Genomic DNA, 26,014 nt, shown 5'->3' on the forward strand with positions numbered 1-26,014 from the left:
TAAAAAAATTAAAGAAACAGTTTACAAATATACATATATATACATACAAAATAAAATACTGTTTTTAAAATATATATTACAAACACAATAAATCTATATATATTATAAACATAATATATCTCCATCATAAACACACATACATAGAAAATTTATAAATTTTACATGTGTACATTATTTGAAAATAACTTTGGTGTAGTCTTTGAAGCTTTTCTTCAAAATATTGCTCTTTTAAAAAAAATTATGGATATAAAAAATACTAAACAGCACAAAATTAATATTATAATTTAAATCTAAATATAAAATAAATATTAAAATTGAATTATATAGTAAGATTACCTCAAGAATTTTTAATTTGGAGATGAGATAATTTTTATGCAGCGCCACCCATGAAAGAAGAAGAAGATCTTGAAACAATGTGAATGAGAGAGAGGAAGTAGTGTATGGAGTGGGAGGAGAGTTGTGAAGATAGAAGATAAAGAGAAGAAAAAGTTTACGTTACAGATGAGTTAACATGGTGATGAGTGCTAAATTGTTGTAAATTTGAGTGTGAATAATTAGCACTCATCGGCTTAATTCATTTGTTTTACATCAATAAACCTCAACTTTAGTGAATATTTGGTATAGTTTACGTTATTATCGTGTAAATATCATTGAATTTAATTGTTTTCATCTCATTTTTGTAGGTATACAAGCATTGATATTTATTCATAGTTAGATAGAGCATTGAATAAGCTTTCCAATGCTTCGAACCGGGCGCAAATCGGAGTTACGGTTCTCAAGTTATGGCCGAAACAGTGCAGAATTTTTGTTGTTTCTGGTGTGTTCTGCCGGGCGAATTTTGGGCTCGCCGGGCGAGCCTGACTGACCAAAAAAATGTGAAAAGTTGCTGTGTTGAGCCGCCGGGCGAAGCGGTGCTGACAGAAACACGTTTTAAGGGCCAAAAACACAATTTTTAGGTTATGTTTTGGGTATTTTTGAACCCCAACTCATCAACCTTCCATTTTTGGTAGATTTAGCATGGAAACAACAGTTGGGACTTGCAAATGGATGATTCGGGAGTTTATTTCTCATCAATCGGCGATGATAAATCGTGAGATGTTTGATTTTCTTCTTTTCTTTTCTTTGTATTTCTCTTTTGTTGAGTTTGTATGGAAATTACTCTAAACACATCGATGTTTGTTACTCTTTCTACTAGTTGTATAAAGTTTGCTTTACAAATCTTAATCGGTGTTTTTCTGATCTTTTTGCTTAACCGCTTCGAATTTATGTTGTAATAGAAATATGCTTCGTGAATCTTGATTAGGAGAATACTTGTTAGTTCTATATTCTAGACATAGGGTTTGGGTTAACATCCACATAATATCGGAGTTTAATGCTTCTGTGTTGTTCGATCGGTTGAGACATCGTCGAAAGATCAATATAGTTGAACTCTCGTTGGTGTTGCAGAAATGGACATTGATTGAGTTCAACGGAGTGATAAATCTAAATTTGTGAGGATTAGTTTAGATTCAAACCAGATAAGTTATTCTCTATCAAGAATGTATTTATTTTATGTTCATATGTTATATTTTCCATTTTTACTTAAAACCCATTTAATCTAAACTCATAACTGCGGAAACTGTTGAATGGCAGTTTGATATCACTAATCTCTGTGGACACGATAAATTTCCAGATAAATATTTCCAAAACTTTTATTGTTTGCCGCTTTACCGCACCAACACATGGTGGGTGGGGTTTGGTGAAAATTAATTGTACGCATTGTGTGGGGGTAAAGCGGCAAGCAATAAAAGTTTTGGAAATATTTATCTGGGAATTTATCGTGTCCACAGAGATTAGTGATATATTTATATTGGATATTGCCAGGGGATTTAGCCAGGGGTAAAACCCCAGGCAAAAAAAATATTGTTGCTGGGGGTTAAGCCCCTCGCAAAGTTTAATTTAAAAAAAAACACCATAAAAAATAATTGTGTGGGGAGTCCTCTCGTAAACAAGGATGGAAAATATATATATATATATATATATATATATATATATATATATATATATATATATATATATATATATATATATATATATATATATATATATATATATATATATATATATATATATATATATATATATATTGTATCACAACTTTTTTTGACAGCTTTGTGAATGGTTATCCTTTGATCAGTGTGTAAGAATGACATATCCATGCCATGCTAATGTAGTAAAAAAATGTTGGAAAGTGGAAACACAGAACACATGCAAAAGTAATTTAATGTTGGGAAGTAGAAACAAATAACACATGCAAAAGTAATTTAAATGTTTTCACGGTTCCAAATGCATCCAATGCTAATCTAGTCACACTTGTTGGAAACATTCGGGAACACAAACCTAACTAGTCATATTCAACTCTATTTAAGAGTTTGGCTCTATAAAGCTACTACTGCAAAGATACAGTTGCATAGTGGGCATCGATAAATGGACCTTTTCTTTACATTGCTTGAAAGCCATAAACATTTCTCTAATTTCCCTTGAATCATGGCCATTCGCCATCCTCGATTTTTCAAGGTCATGCAGAATCACAAAGAGGAGATTGTAAGTATATGAGAAAGAAATTTCATTTATCTATACAGATTTATATATTTCATTATTTTTGTAATAAAAATGTTTATCTATTTTTGTTTCAGAGACTTCCGAAGAAATTCGTGGAGAAATATTGGAAAGGAATTTCAAATCCGGTGTTACTTATTCTACCAAATGGAGTTGAACACAAAGTATTTTGGATTGAACGTGACGGTGATATTTGGTTTCAAAAGAACTGGGAAAAACTTGCAAAATTTTTAAAATGTAATTATTTTTTAACTTTTAAATTTATATGTGAATCACATTTTAAGGTTAAAATATATGACACAACCACTTTAGAAATAGATTATTCCCATATAAAATTTGTAAGTGAAGTTGATGAAGGTGTAAAAGAAGCTGAAGACGTTATTGAAGTGAGTGACAATAGGGATAAGAGTTTAGATGAGAGTGAACCATCCAAGCATGTTCAAATGAAAAAAGTTAATGGCAAGAGAAAAAGTATGGATTTTGATCCTACACATGAAAAAATTTCAGGTGAGTTCATCTGCATTTCTTTTCTATTGCATGTTGCTTAAGATATGCTTGTTACATATTACTATTTAAAAAAAGTGATTATTTTTTCACCATGCATGAAGGTACTAGCATAGGAAGCATGACGGAGATGTCTAAAGAGTGTCAAACAACCGAAGCTATGAATGAGAACCCAAGGTTTGAAGTTAAATTGACACCATCTTCTATCCAAAACTATAGATTGGTAAGTATTTGGCCATATGAATATCGTATCGCGATAGAATGTTTGTTGCTATAGTTTTTCTATGTCTAATAAACCATGAATTGAATGAAACCAGAGGATACCAACTGATTTTTCTAGGGAATACTTGAACAAGTTCAATGGTACGACAACTATGAGAGTCGGTGAAGACGGAACTATGAAAGTTAAAATCAAGTTTGATGATATCTATAGTCGATCTATTGTGAGTGGCGGTTGGACAAGGATTGTTAAAAAGTATAAATTGCATGTTAATGATGTTTGTATATTTGAGATGATTCAACTCCAACCACCTTCCTTCGTTATTACTATTATTCGAGGAGAAGAAGATCCAAGCTCGAAGAAGTTGAAAGGTTTTTTTTTTTTTAATAATTTTTTATTTTATTAATATTTTATCAACATATATTAATCAATTTTCTCCAACTTCATTACTAGGTTACAAAGAAGGAAAATCTTGTGATAATATTGCAAAGAGAAAAGACATTCCAGAAACTTCTAGGAGCTGTCCAAAGTTACATGTTCTGGATGGTATTTTTCTAACTAAAGTTGTAATATACTATTATTAATTTAAATATTTAAAAAAAATTAAAGAGGTCTTTCAATTATTATTTGTGTTTATGCAGATTTAGAAGACAATAGTGTGACTAAAAAGAATATATTTGAAGTTGTTGTCAATTCATCATACCCGGTACGATTAATTAACTTAAGGTATAGTTTGTGATTAAATACAGAAATTAATGATATTTGGTTTTTATTTGCAGTGTGTACCAAATGCGTTTATGAATAGACATGTTGGATGTCATGGAAAATTCTTGGAGTTGAAAGTGGAAGAAAAATCTTGGTTTGTGAAACTGAGTTATTATCCCACACACAGTACATTGTATGCAGGTTGGAGAAAATTTAGGAAAGAATGCAAATTGGAGGCAGGAGATATTTGTTTCTTTGAGTTGGTCGATGAGAACAAATGTGTGTTTAAGGTTTCATTTGAAAGGAACAACCTAGGAGAAGATGTTAGATCTGTTTGAATGTTTCTTTGTTTATGCTTTGTTATTATAAGCACTGATATATTTCATATGAATTCTCAGTTATATCTGGTAAAAGAGGCGTAGAGTTGTGATGCTTTCATAAATGTTGTAACAGACTCGGGTCGGTCCGTGACAGGAAATACATGGGTGCCAAGAAATACATGTTCTCGAGAGTATTCTTCTAACTCTAAAGATTTTATTTTTAATTAATATGACAAATTTTTAAATATTTTGAAAAAATTAAATAGGTTTCTAATCTGTATGTCTTTGAACTAAATAGTTTTGCTTTTATATGATTTAAGAAATCTAGCACATCAATGGGTGTATCAGAATTGAGTATCAAAACTGTGCATTGTCAAAGTGATTTTACACTTTCTGTTTACACAAAAAACATCATATCTATATTCTGCACTGTTTCAGCACAATGAGAAATCAAATTCCTGAGATATATGTACAAAAGGACATCATGTAAAATTCAATGTAATAGATATATGTTTCCTTTGCCTAGTTCTACTATTCAAGAATTTATTGACCAATCATAATTTTTGTATGATATATGAACAGGGCCACCATCATCTAAGAGATGTGTCAAAAGACCTGTTTTGTTTGCATCCAAGTAGTTCATTATCCATTTTACCACATTTCTCTCATGTCCAAAATCTGCACTGTACCTGCCAATAAATAAATAAATATTTCATAAGCATGGTTCTAGAAATTAATTGACAAGCTTAGTCAAAAACAGGACAATACTCAAGAGCACTTGGGTGATATGATAAGGAATCTCTTCCGGCTTAATCAGAGGTCTTAAATTCGAATTTAGTCCTGGGCACACTACAGTGTTAAGTTCTCTTGAGATAGAGTTTTGCCGTTCATTGTAGTCCTTTCAGGCTTGAGGGATTAGTTTCTACAATTACTTGCAGAGGATACTCATTTCTACCAGAAAAAGAAAAAAAAAACCAAGACTGCAGAAGTTCAAAAACTACTTACCACTTAAAAATTGGACTGAGATGAAGGGTCCTCTTCTCTAGGTCAACATCAATTCCATCATTCTCAAGAAACTCTCTAGCTGCACATCTCAATTCTTCTGCAACTCTACAAGGTGAAAAAAATCTCACTTTTGGGCTTGACTTTGTGCCATTACAAAGTCCAAAGTGAATCAAAGGATTCATTTTGACAACTGCAACCTGTAGCATGAATAAGTCAATAATTTCATCATAAATTGGCTACTCACGCTTTCAGATCAATCATGGTTCAAAAGAGTATAAACATGAAAAACAAAATTAATCGAAAAAAACACAATACTTGGATTAGAAGTTTGACCAATTTTGCCTACCTCTAGCCGTTTGTCTCTACCGCCAAAGGGCTTGACTAAGGAATAAGGCGACCTCCGATTGCTTCTAAGGATTCCATTTGTAATAGTCGCAAGAGAATAAGGATGTCCTCCGATCAAATACTGAAAATCCGAGAAGGATCTCCTATTAATCACACCTTCTTGACACCCTACTCTTATCATAGCATGGATAACCATGGCATTGTACATATTTAAGAAGAAGGCGAGTTTCTCGTTTTCAGATAGTTCTAAGAGATCCACTCTATGCAGATCCTGAGTCATGTTTACATACCTGCAGTTTAAAATAACTTTAGACAAAATAATACTCATCAGAAGTAACAAAATCTAGATTTCATTCTTATAGGTAATGTTGAAATGAATCACTGCTACATTATACTCCTTCTGGTTTCTGTTATAAGAAAAAACTTACTTTCGGTGTATATAATTGTCCCTAAACATTGATGCTAACATGTTATTCCTAACAATAATTTAAGAAAATTAAAGGAATTGAATGCAACTAAATATGTTAGGTTCCTATTGTAAGAAAAAACTTAACTTTGGTTTATATAGTAGTCCATATCCATTGACACTAACACGTAATTCTTAACAATGATTCAAGAAAATGGAAGTAATTGAATGCAAGTAAATGTGTCAGGGTCGTGCCAGTATCACCCATTAACTTGACTTTCTAAGGAGTTACTTGTGTTGCAAGCAACCTTACGGCTGTCATATCAAGACTAGCAGTTATCAACAACAAGTTTTACGACAGTACCTTCGAAATTCCTCACTTTTGCTGATTGCCACATAATCAACACGTCTCCTATCTTCAGAAGCATAAGATTCAAGAATCGCACACATAATCTTGGTAAGTCTATCACAAACTGTAGCTGCATTTTTCGGTTCACTGTCATTTGTGGCACCACGGAAATTGAAACATTTTGGGATAAAAGCTTCATGCTCAAGGAATCGGTAGAAGTGATTTCCCTCCTCGAAATCAATTTCCCTACATACAAAAGATGAAAATAACAAAAATAAAATTAATAAACATTACTTAAAACCAGATTTTTAGTCTGTTTGGTTTCAAAGGTTGTTTTCTCACCCGAAAACTGGATTGATGAAGTGCTTTTCGCATAACAGATTTCCGACCTCAACAGCCTAAGCATTTGATTTGGAATGAAATATCATTTAGATGAAACATTATGGTCAGAGAAACAACATTAGGGAACAATGTTTGAAATTGTAAAACTGAAACAAAATTTAAAAATATCAATTCACAAAACGACAAATTCAATACTCTAACTAAGCAAATCAAATCAAACAACGTATAATATCAATATAACTGCAATTTGCAAAGAGTCCTTCTTTTCAGCGGACTTATCAATCTAATAATAAATATTATGATGTAAACCGCATGACTAATTCAAATTTTTAAAACAATTTAGGAAGTTTCCATGTAATTTCACCAAAAGAAATTAACAAAGTTTTTTTTTTTTGAGGAAATGTTTTCCATTTCTACATGTAAGACTTTGAAATATCAGATCAAAAATTAAAAATATTTTCAAATATTTTATAGTAAAATTATAAAATAAACAAATAATTATATTAAAATTATAAAATAAACAAATAATTATTTTAAAATATATAATAATTTAATAATCGTTTATTATTTTAAATTACAATCATACATTTATATAAATTAATATATACTAAAATAAAAGATAAATATTGTGAGGACGTGGACAGAATAGAAATTAAAAGGATTAAATATGTTTTTGTTTATTAAAAATATCTTTAATTTTAATTTTAGTTCCTATTAAACTAATAATATATTTTAGTCCTACAAAATTTTTATGTATACAGTTTTAATTCTTGTTGTTTTTTAAAATTTTTAAAATTATTTTATTATCCTTTAAATTTTAAAATTTTAAATAACTTTTTTCATACATTTTTAGAATACTGTAAAATATTAATTTATTAAATTTTAGAATTTTTTATAATGAGAAAAATTAAATATGAAATTTTTAAAATTTAAAAGATAATAATAAAAGTAATGAAAAGCACTACTTAGAAATTAAACTTTGAGTTTTTTTTTCAAGAAATTTTTATAATGTTATAAAGATGTCTCCAAAATAATTATCCAAAAATGCATATTAGTTTAGAGTTTAAAGATAGTGCACTGTCAGTGTAAATCAGTTTTACACATACAACCAATCAAAATGCTTTAATTTGCCATGTAATTACAATTTTTTAAAATTAAAAATGGACTTTATTCTGATGCATGTCTCTCATTGGTTGACAGTGTAAAAATACTTTACACTGTCAGTGCATTTCCTTTTTTCCCATTAGTTTAACAGCAAAGATTAAAATTACGTGCATAATAATTTTATAGGTACCAAAACATGTAATTTTTTTTATAGCAATCAAAAACAAATTTTAATAATTTATAAGAACAAAAACATATTTAACCTAAAAATTAAAATACGTTTGCTCGCATCTATATTCATTATATCTATCATCATAAAGACACTATGTATGGCTTGTGGAGCGAATAAATAGATACTAATTTCATTTTTTAGTATATAAACTATAAAATAAAATAAAATATTAATTAAAGATTAAATAAACAAATAAAAAGGAAATCAAGTCATATATACAATATACAACTAAATAAATAATAATTTAATTTGAATATAATACTTAAAATCTGATCTCACAATTTAAATATTTGGAAATATATATATATATATATATATATATATATATATATATATATATATATATATATATATATATATATATATATATATATATATATATATATATATATTGAGGAAATTTGGAAATATATTTAAATAACTATATTATGAAATATATACAATGGTGATGGGATTGGGTGACTCTTTTATACTTTTGATGCACATAAACCCTAAATCATAAATTTTATTCACGATACAATTACAAAAATAATTAATTAATTAATTAATTAATTATAGATTATATATTTATTATAAAACTAATTTTTGAAAACTTTTTTATCTATTTTAACATTCAGAAATTTATCCAAAAGTATTTGAATGGGGTGTCCGATATTCCTTCCAACTTAAATAAAAATCTTAAATTATAATTTTACAAGGCCCGAGATACTCCATTTATAAATTAAAAAATCCCAAAATTTATATATTACCAAAAGAAATTCCCAATATTATTTTAATATCAAATAAATCTCTAATTCTTACTACAAAATGTCATAAAATTATTTAAATATACTTCTAGAAACTAGTATTTGATTGTGTAAAATAAATAAATATATAAATAAACTAGTATTTGAATATACTTCTAGAAACCAGTATTTAAATATACTTCTAGAAACTAGTATTTGATTTTGTAAAAAAAAAGAAGAAGAAAAACTAGTATTTATCCAAAAATAATATACATATGTCATATTTAGTTCTCAAATTTCTTAATTTAATTTAATGTTCTGAGTTCATTTTGATTATTTTATTTCGTGTCTTCTATCAATTTATGATATTAAGTTCTGGTAATATAGATGTACAATAAATTAGTTCAAATGTGATTAAATATATAAAAGTATATTAAGTGTTATGAAGATGGTCACAATATAAAAATATATTAGGCAAAAACTTTATTTGTATTATAATGTAAAGTTTCAATTAAGGATGTGCCATAAAGATATCACAATAAACTCTATTTTATAATTTTGAGTCATATTTAAACCTTAAGACTTCTACATTCACAACAATACAACTTAACATTATTTTACTAAAAATTAATAAAATGAACTAAATAAAATAATAAAAGTGAAATTAAGAAATCAACTCTTACCTTTTTTAGTTAAAAAATAAAGCGGAAATATAAAATTAAGTTAGAGATGTATTAAGCCAATCCATAAAATAAACATAATAAACAAATTAGAGCTTAATGATAGTGTACTGCAAGTATAAAATATTTTACATAGTCAGGACATCATAATTCTTAAAAAGAAATATTTTATATATAATTTAATAAAAAAGTCAAACGTCTACAAAAATAACGGTTATAATTTCACCGCTTTACACTGCGTCCGTGTATTTCCATTAAATCCTATCAATTAACTATTTTATCAATTTTTCTTTAACAAAAACTAAAAAAAACAAAAAAGTCAAATATTACTGTATTATTTTTAATTAAAATATTATACTCTTTTAAAATCAAAATATGAACAAAAACAAATTCCATTTTTTTATTTTGAAATGTCAAATATCAATTTTTGAACTACTGAAAATGTCATCAAAAAAACAATATGAAATAAAAAGTCCAAACTAAAAAAAATCAAAATTATCAAACAAAATAAAAAATAATAATAATAACATACCTCATCATGAATATATCCATGGTGACGAACAAGAAACTCCACCAATTCACTCCCAGCAAAACAATTTCTAACAATCTTCATCGTCACCAACCGATCTTGAATCGGCAACCTCTGCCTCAACAATCTCACAACCTTCACAATCTCACCCTCCTCCACCTCCACCACCTCCTCCGCCGCCTCATCAAATCCATACTCCGGCGGCACCGGAACATCGCCGGAAAACTTTCCATCCGCAATTTCAATCAACTTCTTCTCCAATTCACCGCCTTCATTCTTCCTTATCGCGTTCAGCTCCACCAATCCTCCAATCAGCTTCCCATTGAAGAAAATCTTCGGAACGTTTGAATTTCCCGTTCTTTGATTCAGCTCTTTCTCTCTTTCGGTGTAAACATCGACGTTGATTTCAATGAATTTCAATCCTCTCTCTTTGAAGAATCTTCGAACTGCGGAACAGTCTCTGCAATTCGATTTCGAAAACAGTGTGATTCGAACTTTCCCCAAAGACGCGTCGTTTTTCGTCTCTACAACTACTTTTAAACCGGATAATTTGAATTCGGTAACGTCGTTAAACGACGAGTTGTTTTTGTCGTTTATGTCTTCGATTGAGGTTTTTATAGACGAGATCGTTCGCGAGATTGCTGACGACAGGTTGTTGCTACGCTGACGGAAGAAGGTTTTGAATTTTGATGGAACGACGTCGTTTGGGGGGTTTGGGTTTGGGTTTTGGTTTTGATTTGAAGTAGCGAGTGGTGGTGTTGGTTTTGGGAGAAGTGAATGAGGTTGGACAATTGAGAGAGTTTTTGCAACGGAAATGTTACCGTTAGTGTTTTTGTTTTCGTTGGGTTTGATAATGTTTGTGTTTGTTGTTTGGTTTGGGATGGGTTGTTCAACCTCAGAACCCATTTCTATGTGGAAAGAGGAAGAAGAAAATGAGGAAGATAGTGTAAGAATGAGCCAATGAATTGGTATTTAACGTGATTGATTGAGTCCAAAAATGATAACTTGGTGATGAATGATGTATGATGAAAAAGAATGGAATAGGGATATTGACAAAGGTGTTGGGGGAGTGTACGAGGGAAGAAGTCAGATAATGTATAAGTATAAAGACGGACGTGGTCTTTATGCTGCTAGTGGTACTTAATACTTATTTCTCTTTAATTAAAATAAATTGATTTTAGAAATTTTCTATTACAAGATGAATAAATAAATTGGCTCTTAGTCACGTGAGATGGGAGACAGAGGAGTAATAATCTATTTAAAGATTAAAGATTTGTTTGGTCAAATTTTAAGATTAAAGATATTATAATATCTTTCTAGTGCTTCAAAATATATCAGAGATTTAATTGTTGTTATTTATAATTAATATAAATTTATTTCCACTCTAAATTATGGTCAAATTTATAGTATTTTACTTATTCTGGCTACCTAATTTTTTATTTAATTTTAATGTTTTCTTATAAAATTATTAGTGTAAAATTATTTTATGTTTGTTGTTCTGATTAGTTTTTTTTTTAATATGCAATTTGTTATTGGCAGATTTCAAACATAAGACCTTGAGAGGAGCACACTTTTAGGCCGTGTTTTAAAAACCGGACTGGATATTAAACCGGTGAGGGTACTGGGTCACTGGTTTATTGGTCGAACCACCGAGTCACTAGTCGAACTGCATGACTAAACCGGGTTAAACCAGATAACTCGGTTGAATAGACCGGTCGTTATAACAAAATTATATAGGTATAAAATCTATGGAACCGGATGATTCAGTCTCTACAAAATATAACTAGCACTTAAATTTTTTGAAAATATCATACTATAAATAAATTCACAAGTTTATAATTTAAATTCAAATTTTACACATAGGTATCACACACAATAAAAATAGTACATAATTATAAAATATAATTGCAAACAAAAGTTTAATCGCAATATAATCTAATTGAATAATTTATAACAAAATAATTTCATTGTCTACTAAATTTAATTTCAATAAAAAAAAATTATTTCAATGTTGGGATCTCTTTCAATATCAAAATTATAGGTAACAAAATCAATCGCATCTGGAACAATTTTTTATTTTTTATTTCATTTTTTAATTTTTATTTTAGTTTTTCATTAAAATAGTCAAAACGACGTTGTTTTAATTTTTTAAAATAAAAAAAATAAAAAAAAATTAAGAAATGTATTTAAAACGCCGGTTCACAAAAACCGTCGGTTTTCCCGGTTTTAGCGGTTTACACTGGTTTTGACTGATTCACACCGGTTCAAGGATATTTTTGATCCAGCTATTGAACCAGACCGATTACCTGGCCGGTTCCCTGTTCGACCAATCCGACCGGCCAGTTCGGTTCGATTTTTAAAACACTGCTCTCAGAACCCAAGCGACTACGGCTTAAAATAAATTATAATTTGTCAAATCACCAAGGATCTGTTTGGAACAGATGAAATACAAACGAAAGAAAGAGATGAGAGAGAGTAAGCAGAGAAAGTGAAAAGTTCTCTTACTTGGTAGTGCAGAGAAACTAAGAAGACTGATTAAATTTGTGTCGAGCCCACACAATTTCTCTTCCCCCCAATTAAACGAAGAAAGAGGAGAGAAGGCCTTAAATTTTTTCTTTTTCTTGTTTTATCCATCACTCAATGGATACATTATTTTGTTTTATCCATCACTCAATGGATACATTATTTTATTTATTATGAATACTAAGCATTGTACTTATGTGTATTGATTTAATTAAATAATATTATAAATTCATTAAATAATTTATTTGTACTTGTTTAAAAAATTTTAAAGTTAAAATAAACATATTCATTAAATTAAAACATAGTTAATTATTTTCGTAAATAAATCATAGTAATTTTTTTGTCTAAGGATATTTATGTCTTTTCAAAAGTTACATGCATCTTTTTCTCTTCTATTTCTCTTATTTTTCTTTTATACCAAATAATATATTACATCTACTCTATTTCTTATCATTTTATCTCCTTATAATCTCTCTCACTTATTTCTCTCATTACACATTCTCTCCACAACCAAACACACCCTTAGAGTGTAGGGAGCATTATCTTGGGGAAAAGCGTTGGAGATTCAAGTACAAGATGCATTCAATGGCTCTCTGTATCCTAAACTGGAAGAATAATTGGTTGTTACAATTGCTCAATTATATAAAGGGAAAGCATGTCATTCTCAATTTCACATTCAAACTTCACTCCCTTATCTTACTTAGATACTGACTTGAGCGTTTGAGTGTTCACCTTGCAGGTCAACTCCTCTTCTTCACCGCATTGGAAGCTCAAGTCTATTGTTGTACCTCGCAACCTCCCACTACTACAAATAACACTTTTCTGACGAAGCTTTCACCTCAAACATGCTATAAATCGAGAGTATAGGTTCTGGGAGCGTAATGTTTGATTAGTTTAAAGAAAATAAACAACATTTTCCCTTGGTATTCTAAAAAACTAAGGGTTTTCTTAAAAACCGATGTAACATAGCTATAACTGAGCGCCATGTTTTATCCATAAAAAAATAAACCTCTTCTCTCGATTTTTTGAAAACTTGAGGGATTATAGCTATAAGGGATCTCGCTTCGAATCCTTATTCGTTCATTTAAAGTTTTTTCAACGATTTCTCACTTGACATCTTTCCAGATTTCATGTTTTTATTTGCTAATTAGTAATTTTCAAAATATTTGTTATATCAATAAATAAGAATAGGCAATAATAAAAAAGGAAATATTTCTTTGATAATAAAAAAAGGACAACAGATAACGATTCCACATATTCAAACTCATGACTCAATTCAACTCCAACATTATCTCTATTAACTATCTCTAACTGAGAGAAAAGTTCATAAAGAACTCTTCCATATGATATGAGGAAAGTCATTTCCTCCCGAGAGATGATTATCATTTCCTTTAAGAAGTTAAAAATGGTAAGAGGAAGATTAACTCTCACTCTGTTGGTAAGGAAGTACAAGAGATGTTTGTCATCCCAAGTAATCGTTTTCAATAGTTTCTCTCTTGGACGGAGATTTGACACTAAAAGTTGAAACCAAACTTTTGCAATTGGGAGTAGAGTACCAGGACTGATGGGCTTATCTATGTTGGCATAAATTAGGTGAAGGCGGGTTGAATAGACATTGTTGAATCTATAATGTTCAACATAACTACCTTCCTCTTCACATTTTAACCAGTTGGCATAACAGAGGCATTTAACCATAACTCTTTAACGAAAAAGCAGTCTGAATATCAAAAAATTTCATTATAAAAGCATCTGAATATCAAAAATTGATAATGAAACATCATGAAGCGCTTGAAACTATCTACATCCTCCACTTTAAGGTTTGCAAGAGTATTTTCTATGAAGAGTTCTCCATGATGAAATGCAAGAGAGAAAAAATTGGGTTTAAGGTATGAGTTCTTAAATATTTATTTCAGCAAAAAATCATTTATTAATCTACCCCTTTTTATCTAACCCTCTTTTTGTTTATATTAGAAACAAATGCACAACATATGATCTTCATGAACAAATTAATTTTTATTTTATTATTCTATGTAAAACAATGTAATATTCTGGGTAAATATTATAGTTTATAAACAAATTATTTTATTAATTTTCTGTGTATACAATGTAACGAGTTTAAATTTAAAAAAAACAATCTAACTTATCCCTCAGTTTTATTGATAAATCGATATATATGAGGCGCTAGTTTTACAAAGGCTTAATACCCTTTTTGGTCTCGTACCTATAACCCGGGGTTCATTTTAGTCCTCTTCCTTTTAAAAGTTTCAAACTGATCCCTTACGTTATTAAAATGGTATCACGTTTGTCCTAACTGTTAAAAACATTAGATTATTATTAAAAATATGGCTGACGTGTTAATTATTAATGAGGTGTAATGAATGGTTTGGTTCTGTGGAATGGTCATAATTGGTCACCACAACAACCTCTTCCTCTCCACCACTCTCTTATCCTTCTACGCCTCTTCCTCCTCCTCTCAATCCCTACGCCATTCCCACACCCTCTTCTCCCAAATCACCAACCCCAATCTCTTCCTATGGAACTCCATCATCAAAGAATACTCTCTCACCCTTCATTCTCCATCAAAACACCCTTTTTCCCTCTTCAAATCCATGCTCTTTTGTTTTGTATCCCCTGATTCATTCACCTTCCCTTATCTTCCTAAATCATGTGCTAATTTGTTGATAAGTGATAGTCCTAAAATGGGTCTTCAGGTTCATTGTCATGTTGTAAGAAATGGGTATGATTTTTTTTGTGTTTTTGAGGATGTTGATAGTATGTGTAAGGTGTTTGAAGGAATTCCTGTTAGTGATTGTGTTTCGTTTAGTACAATGATTAATGGGTTTGTACGTGCGGGTTTAATTAGTCGTTGTTTTTGGTGGTAGTGAACTGGGGTATTTTGGTGGTAGTGTTTTATTGGTGAATAAGCTTGTTGATATGTATGCAAAATTTGCAATACTATGTGTAAGCTTATACTTGACGCCAAAACAGCAAAAGCATTCAAAGAGAAGATTATTGATGAGTATCGGGTGAACATGTATGGCATGCCAGTGTTTCAATTAGATGATTTATGTTTCAATTAGGGGATTTTAAGAAGCATTTTGTGTTAGGGTTGAATTTGGGGGAAAATAGAAAAGTGTTTCAGCAACAAGCAATAAGAAGGTGACGAATAGACATTACATCAATCCACCCCAGCTTCCACGTCTTCTAAAGTAACGTCGTTAGATAGTTTTTGACGAAAAGAACCACTTTGATTATGTTAGACAATGTAAGGGACCAAATTGAAAATTATAAAAGGAAGAGGACCAAAATGGACCCCGAGGCATAGGTACGGGACCAAAAAGGGTATTAAGCCTTTTATAAATAATAAAAGTGTAGATGATGAGGTTTTAAAAATTGAAGTGTTAAGTCGTTACTTTTCATGACATCCTTCGTTACCTTGCTTCTTTAGCCGAGGTAAAATGCATTTCACGTCCGGGGTTAAAAACATTTTTCGTAGGATATGTTCCACAATTTCAACAAGGTGAACCTTTCCTCAGACCTCCACCACCACCATCGACCTCAATATTAGAGGCACTACTTATAACACCCTAAACCTCAAACACTTAATTTATGAAATAAAGTGTATTAGTTTACTCAAAAAGGGTGTCACATTTTCTCAGCATATACATCTTACTCAATTATCAAATTATAGAAGCGAAATTAGATAATAAAAACTCAACTTTAATTATCTCATAAATAAAATCAACTTCATTTAAATCATGAAATAAATAGTTCAACAACTCTCAAAACACAAAACAGAAAGGTAACCCGACCCAATATTACACTATCAGAGCGACACACGGAAACTAAATAAATTAAAAATAATGAACAATGAAGAAGGCCAACTACGTCATTCTCTAACCCGAGCAATAATTAAGGCTCTTCTACTTGAGTATCTTCACCACATGGGTAAAGAACAACACAAAATAAAAAGGGGCTGATAAATACATTCACATATATTAATAGTGTATAAACAACAAGGATAATACAATTAGCATAATTAATCAATCATACAATCCATCCACAACAATAATCATTCACATATGCAATTATGTATGGAATGTATTCATCTCCTCTACTTCAACGCATGTGGTACCAAAGTTTTTGATGTCAGAGGTATGTTATTGTAATATCCCATATTCCCTTAAGTGTTCTAATAGTTATCAGTTAGTTGGGATAAATAGAGTAATTAGGGAACTTAGAAGAGATTAAATTGTACTCAGTTCGACGGACCTTTTCTAATTGATAGAAGAAAGGATAATTTGATAATATTATTAAATGGTAAATTTTTACAAGGAGACAAATATCATTTGAGATATTTTTCTTTCTCTCCTTCTATCTATTATTTGTGTGTGTGTGTGTGTGTGTGTGTGTGTGTGTGTGTGTGTGTGTGTGTGTGTGTGTGTGTGGTGGTGGTAAGAGAAAGAAGAAAAGTTGGTAATAGAAGAGAGAAAGAAAGAAAAAAAGAAAGAAGAGAAAAAAAGAGAAAGAAGATGAATGAACTCAAGAAAGAAGAAGAAGACTATGGAGATCATCATCATCGCCACCAAATCATCTCAATTTTTCAATCATTTTCATCTATTACGGTGGATTCCTAAATAGAATTAGCTTCTGGGGGGGGGGGGGGATTTACATGAAATGGGAAAACTAGGGTTTATATGTTTTGCTTTCATTATGGAAAAATTAGTGTTAATACATGTTATATACTTCTTGTTGTATGCTTACTTATGAAAATTCATAATGATTCACATTGATTGGTGTAGAATCTTATTGTGTTTAGTGGCGTTGAGACAAATTATGGTGTCGACGTGAATTATGGTGCTATGTTCTTGTTTCTCGAGGTTATGGCTCATGATCACGTGGGTTGTAGGTAGAGTTAAAATTGGGAAAATTTCATGGAAATGGGGTTAGGGGTGTGTGAAGTTGCATAATTATGAAATTGATTATAAGGAATGATGGTGTGAGTTACTAAGTGTTTGGATTGAAAAAAATGTGTAAAACAAGTGAAAATTGGATATTTTTAGCCTAGCTATTGTGGTAATTGATTAATAGCTTAAAAAATAGGTTTTGAGTATTTTGAGGGCTAGTAATCGATTACCACATATTGGTACTAGATTACAACTGACTGTGTGGAAAATTACCAAATTGGAAATGATGTGTCTTGAGTTTCGTAAGTCTATTTTGGGCGTGGTCAGAAGCGTTATAAAGCTAACTTTAAGGGCTATGACATAGAGAGGATTCTAATAGTTTATTCCAATTTAATTTCCCCCATGGAGTCCGGTTAATCCCACCATAGGATGATCAGGCGTACGCTTATTGTGTAGTGTGTAAGTGGAATAAGTAAGGTTGAAACAAGTTGCGTGAAAGCTTCGCCTAAGGTTTATTTAACATGATATACTATGATGTGTGCCTTATGTATGATACTATGATGAGTATGCTATGAACCATGCTATAATTTATTGGATGTGTTAATTGTGTAAAAATATGACTAGAACCTTATCATGATGAGAAAGGAAAACTAGGAACATAACTAGGTATATGACTTAGAAAGATAACTTAGGTTATGGTAATTAACTTAAGTTGAAATGCTCGAATGTAAGAGGTGCCTCGGTATGCATCTGTGAGCGAGTAATTGATATATATATATATATATATATATATATATATATATATATATATATATATATATATATATATATATATATATATATGGGTGCGTTTGATTTGCAAAATATGAAGTACTGGACAGAACAATACTAAACAGTACAGAACAGTACAAGATAACTTTTTGTATTGTACTGTGTTTGATAGTTATTGGACTGGACAACAGTATAATTTTTATTATAACATTTTTTTATATATGTAAAATATTAATATTATATTTATGAATTAAAATATTAAATAATAAGAAAGAGAGTAAAAAATAATTTTTTGATATTTTTTTTTTTGATAATTAGTGCTTGAGACAAAAAGTTGTCCCATAATCTATGGATTTGGATCGGTCAAAACCATTGAAGCGACGTTTTAAAAAAACGAACAGTTTAAATGCTTATTTTTTCAGACAAAACAAGGCTATTTTGATAATTATTTTTTACTTAAAATTAAAATATATAAGAAATATAAACTTAAAAAATTAAAACTAAATATTAAATTTGTTAGAAGTTATTTTATTATTCGGTTTATGTGGCAATTAGAATTTGTTTAAAATTTATTTAAATTTATATTTTGTACTATTTTGTTGTGTGTGATGACTATGTTTAAATTTAGAATAAACTTGTGGAATTATGATGTATTCAAAAAACTTAAGTGTCATGATATTTTTTAGAGACTGAGTCATCTGATTCGACTGATTTAATAGTTATATAGTTTGGTTATAGAGACCGATTTATTCAATTAATAGTTATACAATTTTATCCAATTTAATCATACGGTTCAACCAAATACCTAATAGTTCGACTAATGAATCAAATGACATAATAGACTATAGTATAAGTAAATTTAATAATAATAAATTAAACGAAAGATCTGCATTATCAAATACAAAATTTAAAGTGTGTACTAATTTGATTTGATTTGTGATTTTAAGTGTTTTGGGTAAAGGACTACTTTGATCAATGGCTAGACTTTAAGTCTAAGCAATCGTAAATACTTCTTTTAACTTAATTAAAAAATATAAGTTCGAATCTAATCCTAAACATTCAACGTTAACAATTTTTTCTAAAAGAAAGTTTCTTATCATAATTATAATCTTATTCAATTTAAAGGTTAATCTTTGTAGTTTCACGACGTAGAAGATATTTGATTTTTACATTGAAATAAATATTCACTAAAAAAAAAAGTAGACATTCATTCTTAATATAATTATATATACGTGTGAGAGATATCCCACCAGATATAAGGGACAGAACAAAGTGTAACAGATTTACCAATCTGTTAAGCTGGCCAAAGACAGCACCGAACGAAACACTTTCATCAGTTAACGACACTTTAAGAACTTTTGTAGCTTACGAAAACACCCTTTGTTATGAAGAATAAATTGGCACTTTGTGAAGAAATATATTGTATGCTACAAGGGTATGTTTGCATTATTGTTAATTTGTCATCATGGAATGTGGCGATAATCTAGGCAATAAGGACCTTTGATCGTGTTGTTGGGGTATTGTTGACAAGGGAAAAGGGTCAACTAAAAAGATGGTAAAGGGTCAAAGCGATAGCTACTCAAATTGAACTCATCTGGGTCCAAGTGGGGGCATTGTGTGAAATTAGGACAACTTCCAATTTTTTTGTTGTTAATTTGCCATAATCAAAGGTCAGCTAAAGTTTGGGGAATTGACACGGCAAACGTCTCAACTTACCTATTTTTTTTTTTTTTTCCATTCATTCTAAATTTATTAGTTTAATATTGAGAAATGATACATGTACTTTTTTTTTTATAACACATTTAGTTAATCATATATTAATATATGATTTATTTAGGTGAACAATTGGTTAATTAAAAATCCGTTCATTACATTTTAATTTTTTTTTAAATGATTTTTATAGTGCTATGTATTTTTGTTAAAAAAATACATAATTATAATGATTAAGTTTTATTCGTAGAAGTAGAGCTGCCAAAATTGACTACCCGACTTTAAGCAGGTCGGTCCTGGCGGGCTGTGAGTTTTTTAGGTCTGGGTTACAAAGGCTCTATGTAATATGAGCTCGATATTTATTATCCGAGTCTGGTCCTAGAGGGGCTTTGGGCTACCCGATCCTAATTGAGTTTTTTTATTTAAAAAATTAAAATAAAAATTTCATAATATTTATTATAAATAAAATTAAAAATTATGTTATTTTAAACATAATACATTTTTAAGTACTATATTATCTCTTATAAATATTATAATGTGTTTCTAAATATAATATATGTCTAAATTGTATAAAATAATACTTGAATATTTATTATAAGAGAAAAACTAATATAATACGATGAAAAATGTTGATTATATTAATGTATAATATTTAAAAGAGAAAAATTGAATAGAATAGAGATAAAATTTAGTGAAGTGAGAAAAATCAATATGTTATTTTGAAGATAATATAAATATTAATATATTTTTTTAAAATTTATAATTATATGCGCCTAATGGGCTACCCACGACCCATATGGGCTAGCCCTAATGGGTAGCGGCTTTTCAGGGGTGAGCTTAAAAGGCAATGAAAAATATGGACTCTAATTTTAAGGCCCAAGCCCTATAATTTTTCAGGCCTGACGGGCCGGCCCGTATGGGCTATCCCATTTTGACAGCTCTACGTAGAAGAATACCCTAAGAATATTTCTTCATCAGACTTATTATCAAATTTATCAAGGTTGTCCTTTTCGTTATTTAAAAAGAAGCATTTGCAATCGAAAACACGAAAAATATGAAATATTTAGTTTTCTACCCTTTAAGTAACTCATACGGTGTCTTCTCTAGAATGTGTCGTATGATCACCCTATTTAAGACATGTCTTGCGGTGTTAATCGCATTCGTCCAAAGGTACTTAGGTAGGCTCATCTCACTTCTCACAATCCTAGCCAATTCTTTCAAAAAACAATTTTTACACTCTACAACATCATTTTATTGTGGAGTCCTAGGACACGATAAGTCATGAGCACTCATGCAAAAGTTTTGAAATTGATGGTTAACGAATTCAACACCATGATCACTAAGGAGAGTGATGATTTTCAAACCAATTTTTTTTTTGGACAAGCTTAGCAAAATTAATGAAAGTTTCATCCTTATGGGCTAAAAATAACATCCAAGGGAATCTAGAATAGTCATCAATAATTACAAATCCGTAATAGTTGCCTCCTAAACTTCTTTTCCGCGAAGGGACAAACAAGTCTAATGGAGAAGCTTGAGAGATTTTAATGTCTAAATTTTTTTCTGATTTAAACAACACTATCGTTTGCTTTCCCATTTAGCAAGCATCACACAATTTGTCTCTTAAAATTTCATTTTAGGAAGACTAATTACTAGATTCTTGGATACTATTTTATTTAGCAAGTCAAAATGCTTATGACTTATGCGTATATGGCATAACTAAGAATATTCAACCTTGCCTACTAGGGCATAAATGGGCGGGGTTAGGTAGTGAGTACGCAAACTGACCCCTACTTAACACTAGTTCTTGGTCGGTCTAATATTTCTCGACTTTGGGTTATGGTAGAACATGTTAATCCATGTATTATGGCAGTAAGTGAAATCATCCAGAGGTTACAAGCACCCTTGTTATAGAGGATAACAAGCTCCAGCCACTCCTACTATATGGTAAAAGTTGGGGACACGCAGTCAGGTTCATAGGCGCTTAAACTATTCTTCATGACAACCATCTGAATGGGAAATTAAATTTATAAATACCCTAGTCATGCAGATGGGACATTTATTCACTTATTCACATATTAGAACAAAAAAAGACCCTCTTGTGCATCTAACTACAGACATTGTTTTCTCTATTGTGCATACCACAAGTACTATTAGTGCATCGTAGGCTCTATGTGTGTGATAGTTTGATAGGAACACTTCTAAATATTTTAGGAAAGACTAAAGATAGTAAGAATTCCCGTATAGATATGTTCAAGATGGGTATACGACAATAGTTGGCTCCAGAAGATACAAGAAAAAGAACATATATGCCTCTGACATGTCACACTCTATCTAAAAAGGAAAAGAACAGTTTTTGCATGGTATCAAAATTTTCAAAGGTTACTCATCAAATATCAAGAAACTTGTATCAATGAACTATCTCAAATTAATTGGCTTAAAATATCATGATTGTCATGTCTTGGTGCAACAATTTCTACTAGTGGCTATCAGTGGCATCCTTCCGAAAAATGTAAAAGTAACTATAACCAGACTGTGCTTATTCTTCATTGCTATATGTAATGAAGTTTTTTATTTAAAAAAATTAGATAAATTAGAAGAGAAGGCTGCAATAATCTTGTGTCAATTGGAGATGTATATTCCTCCATCATTTTTTGACATTATAGTTCACTTACTTGTTCATCTAGGTAGAGAAATCAGATTTTATGGTCCAATTTATTTAAGGTGGATGTATCCAATAGAGTGATACATGAAGATCTTTAAAGGATATACGAAGAATCATCACCGACTGGAACAATGGAGGCACTCAAAGTCTACAAAGAAGCTGTTGAATTTTGTTCAAACTATTTGTCAGAAATATAGTCTATAAGAATTCTAAAGTCTTGTCATCCTGATTGGTATATGGGTAGAGGTACTCAAGGTTTAAATGTTAAGTCAATGACTTGGGATGTAGTTCTTGAAGCACATTTCTACATATTGAATAATCTTGATGAAGTTCAACCTTACATAGCTACTCATAAAAGAATTATAAAGAAAAAAATCCCGAATGAGTGACAAGTGGTTGTTGATAGAGCATAACAAGAAACTAATAAGTTAGTTAAATGAAAGGATTTCTAGTGTTGATAGTACATCCGTGATTATTAAATGGTTGTCGTACATGCAAAAATTTAATGTGATAACTTCGACTGCATACAATATTTCTAATTTTCCTTTCATACAAAAGCAAAATATGATCGTAGTATGATGCAAAATAGTGGGGTTATGGTTGAGTCGAATCCATGTATTTCTTAAGTTCTAAATATAAGAATCCTATTTTGGCATCTAAAGTGTTATATGGTGTCATTGAGAAGATTTTGGAGATTGGTTATGTTATTTTTAAAGTGTCTTTATTTAAATACAAGTGGGTTCCCGATAAAAAATGGTAGACAAACTGATGAGTTAGAACTCACACGGAATGACCTTAACAAGACAACTTATATGACCAAACCATTCCATCATGGCTACTCGAGCAACACAAGTTTTATGTGATAGACCCTTAAGACTCATCAAGGAGAAGGTCAATTGTTCTCCAAGAAAAATACATTCCTTATAGTTATGAAAATTTTGACATTCCTTCCACTCTTTCCTACACAACACGAGTGCCTACATCATACGAAGAAGTTGATAGAGGGTATGTGCATGTTATTTGTAAATATCACCAAGAAGGCATATTGGAAAATAAACAAGTATTTTTTATTCTTAGTTCATAATTAATTGTAAGTTATAATTTTTAAGGTTATTTACTAACAAGTATATTTGTTTGAAATTATAGGTGTTTAAAGTCAAGACACCAAGGAATTATTATTTGATGTAATGATGTGTAAATTGTAGGGTGTTTTGTGTCATTTTTGTTTTCATGTAATAAACAATTTTTGGTTCTTAATGAAATTTTGTTTTTGATGAAATAAATTTTTGGTCTGATACGATTCACAAATGGGTGTGTCGTTGTTTCTAGTCTTATATAGTTCAAAAAAAAATTAGGTAAAAAAATTTGGAATTATGTAAAATTAGAAAATATACTTAAAAAAACTAATTTCACAATGATTATTTAATACAATCGTTGTTATAGGTAACATGCTTTCCAGAATAATAAACGCCAAAAATGGTGTTGTTGGGTATCAACCCCATGACCTATAAATAATTTCAGAATAGTTGTTTAATACAATTGGGGTTATAGGTAGCATGCTTTCCAGTTTACTACAATGGGAAATTGACCGTGGTTGTAAACTACACACTTACAATCACACCCTACCTCGCCATAGTTGGTGAAGCGTAATGGTATCCATTTTCCAACTGTGGTGAATTGGATTCTACGTAGTAGTGTCCCTTCGAGGTATGATCAACAGTGATAGAGCCCTAACATGTAACAAGAGTACAAAAAGGGTAAAATTTCAGGCTATGGAGGAAGCCCTCCCTTGAAGAATGATTTACCTACTATGAAAACACGTCACACCTATATGGATGTTCTCATGCTCTTCCTAGGACCTGGAGGGAAACTCAAAGGACGTCAAGCGATCTTCGGTCGACATTTATTGTGTTAAGCTCATTGTTAAAAATAAAGGGTGTCCTCCCCTTTATGCATGGTCAATTCGATATCAAATCTTTGAGACAACTCTTCTTATTGTTGAGGAAGCATTGTATTGCCAAGACCTCTCACTCAAAGCACTCTATGCTTACAGGCCTCATGTTTAAGGGACTATGTACTGCCGTGTCTATTTTTAACAAAGGGATGCGAGAATGAGCATTCTCTAAGGATGATACGACCTCTAGGAAATTTCTAATAAAGGAAGAAGAGCAACTTGACCATCAGTTAAGAAGGCTGGTCAGCCTAACCAACCCGATACTAGTATAGAAGAAAGAACCAAGTAAAGGGATGTGATATTGTGGTTTTTAGTCTAAAGCATTTATCCCTTTCACATATTTTCCTTGGGGTGTCATACCCCAATTTTTGATCCTAAGATCCCACCTCAATTGCATTGAATCTAAAAATTTTTGATCATCATTATCATTGTTCATCGCATATAAAGATCATTCATGCATCATTTACTAACAAAAAATATACAAAAAAGATTGTGTTTGCTTTTTGCTTGTTTCACAAGATATGTGGTTGATCAAGGAGCTCAGAAAAATTAGGATTTTGAAGCTCACAAAGGGAATCAAGCTTCCTCATATGCTCAAGTGATTTCCCTCATCAATATCCAAGCCCAAGTATGGTTCAATTCAAGATCAACACCTTTCAAATTCATTTCGTACACAATTAGGGTTTTGACCTAATTCTCAAGAAAGTGGGCTTTTGATCAAGGCAAGGTCTTATTGCTCAAGACATGATTCAAGGATCTCCAATGCCTCATCACAATCCACTCATATCATTCAATTGGCTAGAAGAGCTTGATTCAATTGATGCTTGGAAGAATGCAATTCAATTGGAAAAAGTCAACTATTCAAGATCAACTTTGACTTTTGGGAAATTTGGTCACCATGGACCTTTGAAGATAAAAATCATAAATATATGATTGTTGAAGTCATTTTCTCAAGATTAATAATGAAAATCAACCAAAGATTCAAAAAGTCAAAGTTAGAGTTTTGACTTTTTCATGAAGAAATTAAATGTTTAATGCTCTACTTTGAAAGCTCACAACTTCTTCAATAAATAACCATTTTTGAACTCTAACGGCTGAATTGAAGAGGAAGTTATGATCTACAACTTTGTCCTTGTGAAGGAATCTCCAAAATGTGAAAGGATTTTGAGTTATTAAGCCATAAAGTTGTTAACCTTTTCAAACACTTAGAAAAATTTTACAAAGGCAGATTTGATCCTTAAAAGTTCCTAATTTTGAGGCCACTTTTTATCAAGATCCCTTGTGAATTTTTGAAAACACCAAAGTTGTAGAGTATGTTTAGGAATTTCCAAAAAGTACAAGAACTCTTCCATAGCATTTTTGAGCAAGGAGAATCGAAGAGATGAAGATGGTGCATCAAAGTTGTTCCATGGTTCATGTTCAT

The 26,014-nt window shown here is 30.6% G+C and overlaps 2 protein-coding genes across 2 annotated transcripts; one reads left to right on the forward strand and one right to left on the reverse strand.

The window, feature by feature from the left end:
• The first annotated feature begins 2,443 nt into the window (after positions 1-2,443).
• LOC131634202 (B3 domain-containing transcription factor VRN1-like) lies at positions 2,444-4,534 on the forward strand. Its single transcript, XM_058904858.1, has 7 exons — positions 2,444-2,583; positions 2,676-3,105; positions 3,207-3,325; positions 3,420-3,693; positions 3,776-3,868; positions 3,964-4,028; positions 4,102-4,534. The coding sequence occupies exons 1-7, from the start codon at positions 2,527-2,529 to the stop codon at positions 4,363-4,365; spliced, it is 1,302 nt and encodes a 433-aa protein (XP_058760841.1). The 5' UTR covers positions 2,444-2,526; the 3' UTR covers positions 4,366-4,534.
• A 122-nt stretch (positions 4,535-4,656) lies between these two features.
• On the reverse strand, positions 4,657-11,168 carry LOC131634201 (uncharacterized). The gene is made up of 6 exons (XM_058904856.1): positions 10,068-11,168; positions 6,795-6,850; positions 6,468-6,698; positions 5,699-5,987; positions 5,353-5,549; positions 4,657-5,036 (listed from the first exon to the last, which is right to left on the reverse strand). The coding sequence occupies exons 1-6, from the start codon at positions 10,968-10,970 to the stop codon at positions 4,883-4,885; spliced, it is 1,830 nt and encodes a 609-aa protein (XP_058760839.1). The 5' UTR covers positions 10,971-11,168; the 3' UTR covers positions 4,657-4,882.
• Positions 11,169-26,014: the final 14,846 nt, after the last annotated feature.

Source organism: Vicia villosa, unplaced genomic scaffold (assembly GCF_029867415.1).
Source record: "Vicia villosa cultivar HV-30 ecotype Madison, WI unplaced genomic scaffold, Vvil1.0 ctg.001256F_1_1, whole genome shotgun sequence".
In the NCBI taxonomy this organism is placed as follows: Eukaryota; Viridiplantae; Streptophyta; class Magnoliopsida; order Fabales; family Fabaceae; genus Vicia; species Vicia villosa.

What these genes read in the sequence shown, in the direction of transcription:
- LOC131634202 (XM_058904858.1), top strand. Translation starts at nt 2,527, where the DNA reads ATGGCCATTCGCCATCCTCGATTTTTCAAGGTCATGCAGAATCACAAA. An exon ending in AGAATCACAAAGAGGAGATT is followed by an intron (nt 2,584 to 2,675) that starts GTAAGTATATGA and finishes TTTTTGTTTCAG; the next exon opens with AGACTTCCGAAGAAATTCGT. An exon ending in CTATCCAAAACTATAGATTG is followed by an intron (nt 3,326 to 3,419) that starts GTAAGTATTTGG and finishes GAATGAAACCAG; the next exon opens with AGGATACCAACTGATTTTTC.
- LOC131634201 (XM_058904856.1), bottom strand. Translation starts at nt 10,970, where the DNA reads ATGGGTTCTGAGGTTGAACAACCCATCCCAAACCAAACAACAAACACA. An exon ending in TTCATCAATCCAGTTTTCGG is followed by an intron (nt 6,699 to 6,794) that starts GTGAGAAAACAA and finishes TTTTGTATGTAG; the next exon opens with GGAAATTGATTTCGAGGAGG. An exon ending in GTAGAGACAAACGGCTAGAG is followed by an intron (nt 5,550 to 5,698) that starts GTAGGCAAAATT and finishes TTCATGCTACAG; the next exon opens with GTTGCAGTTGTCAAAATGAA.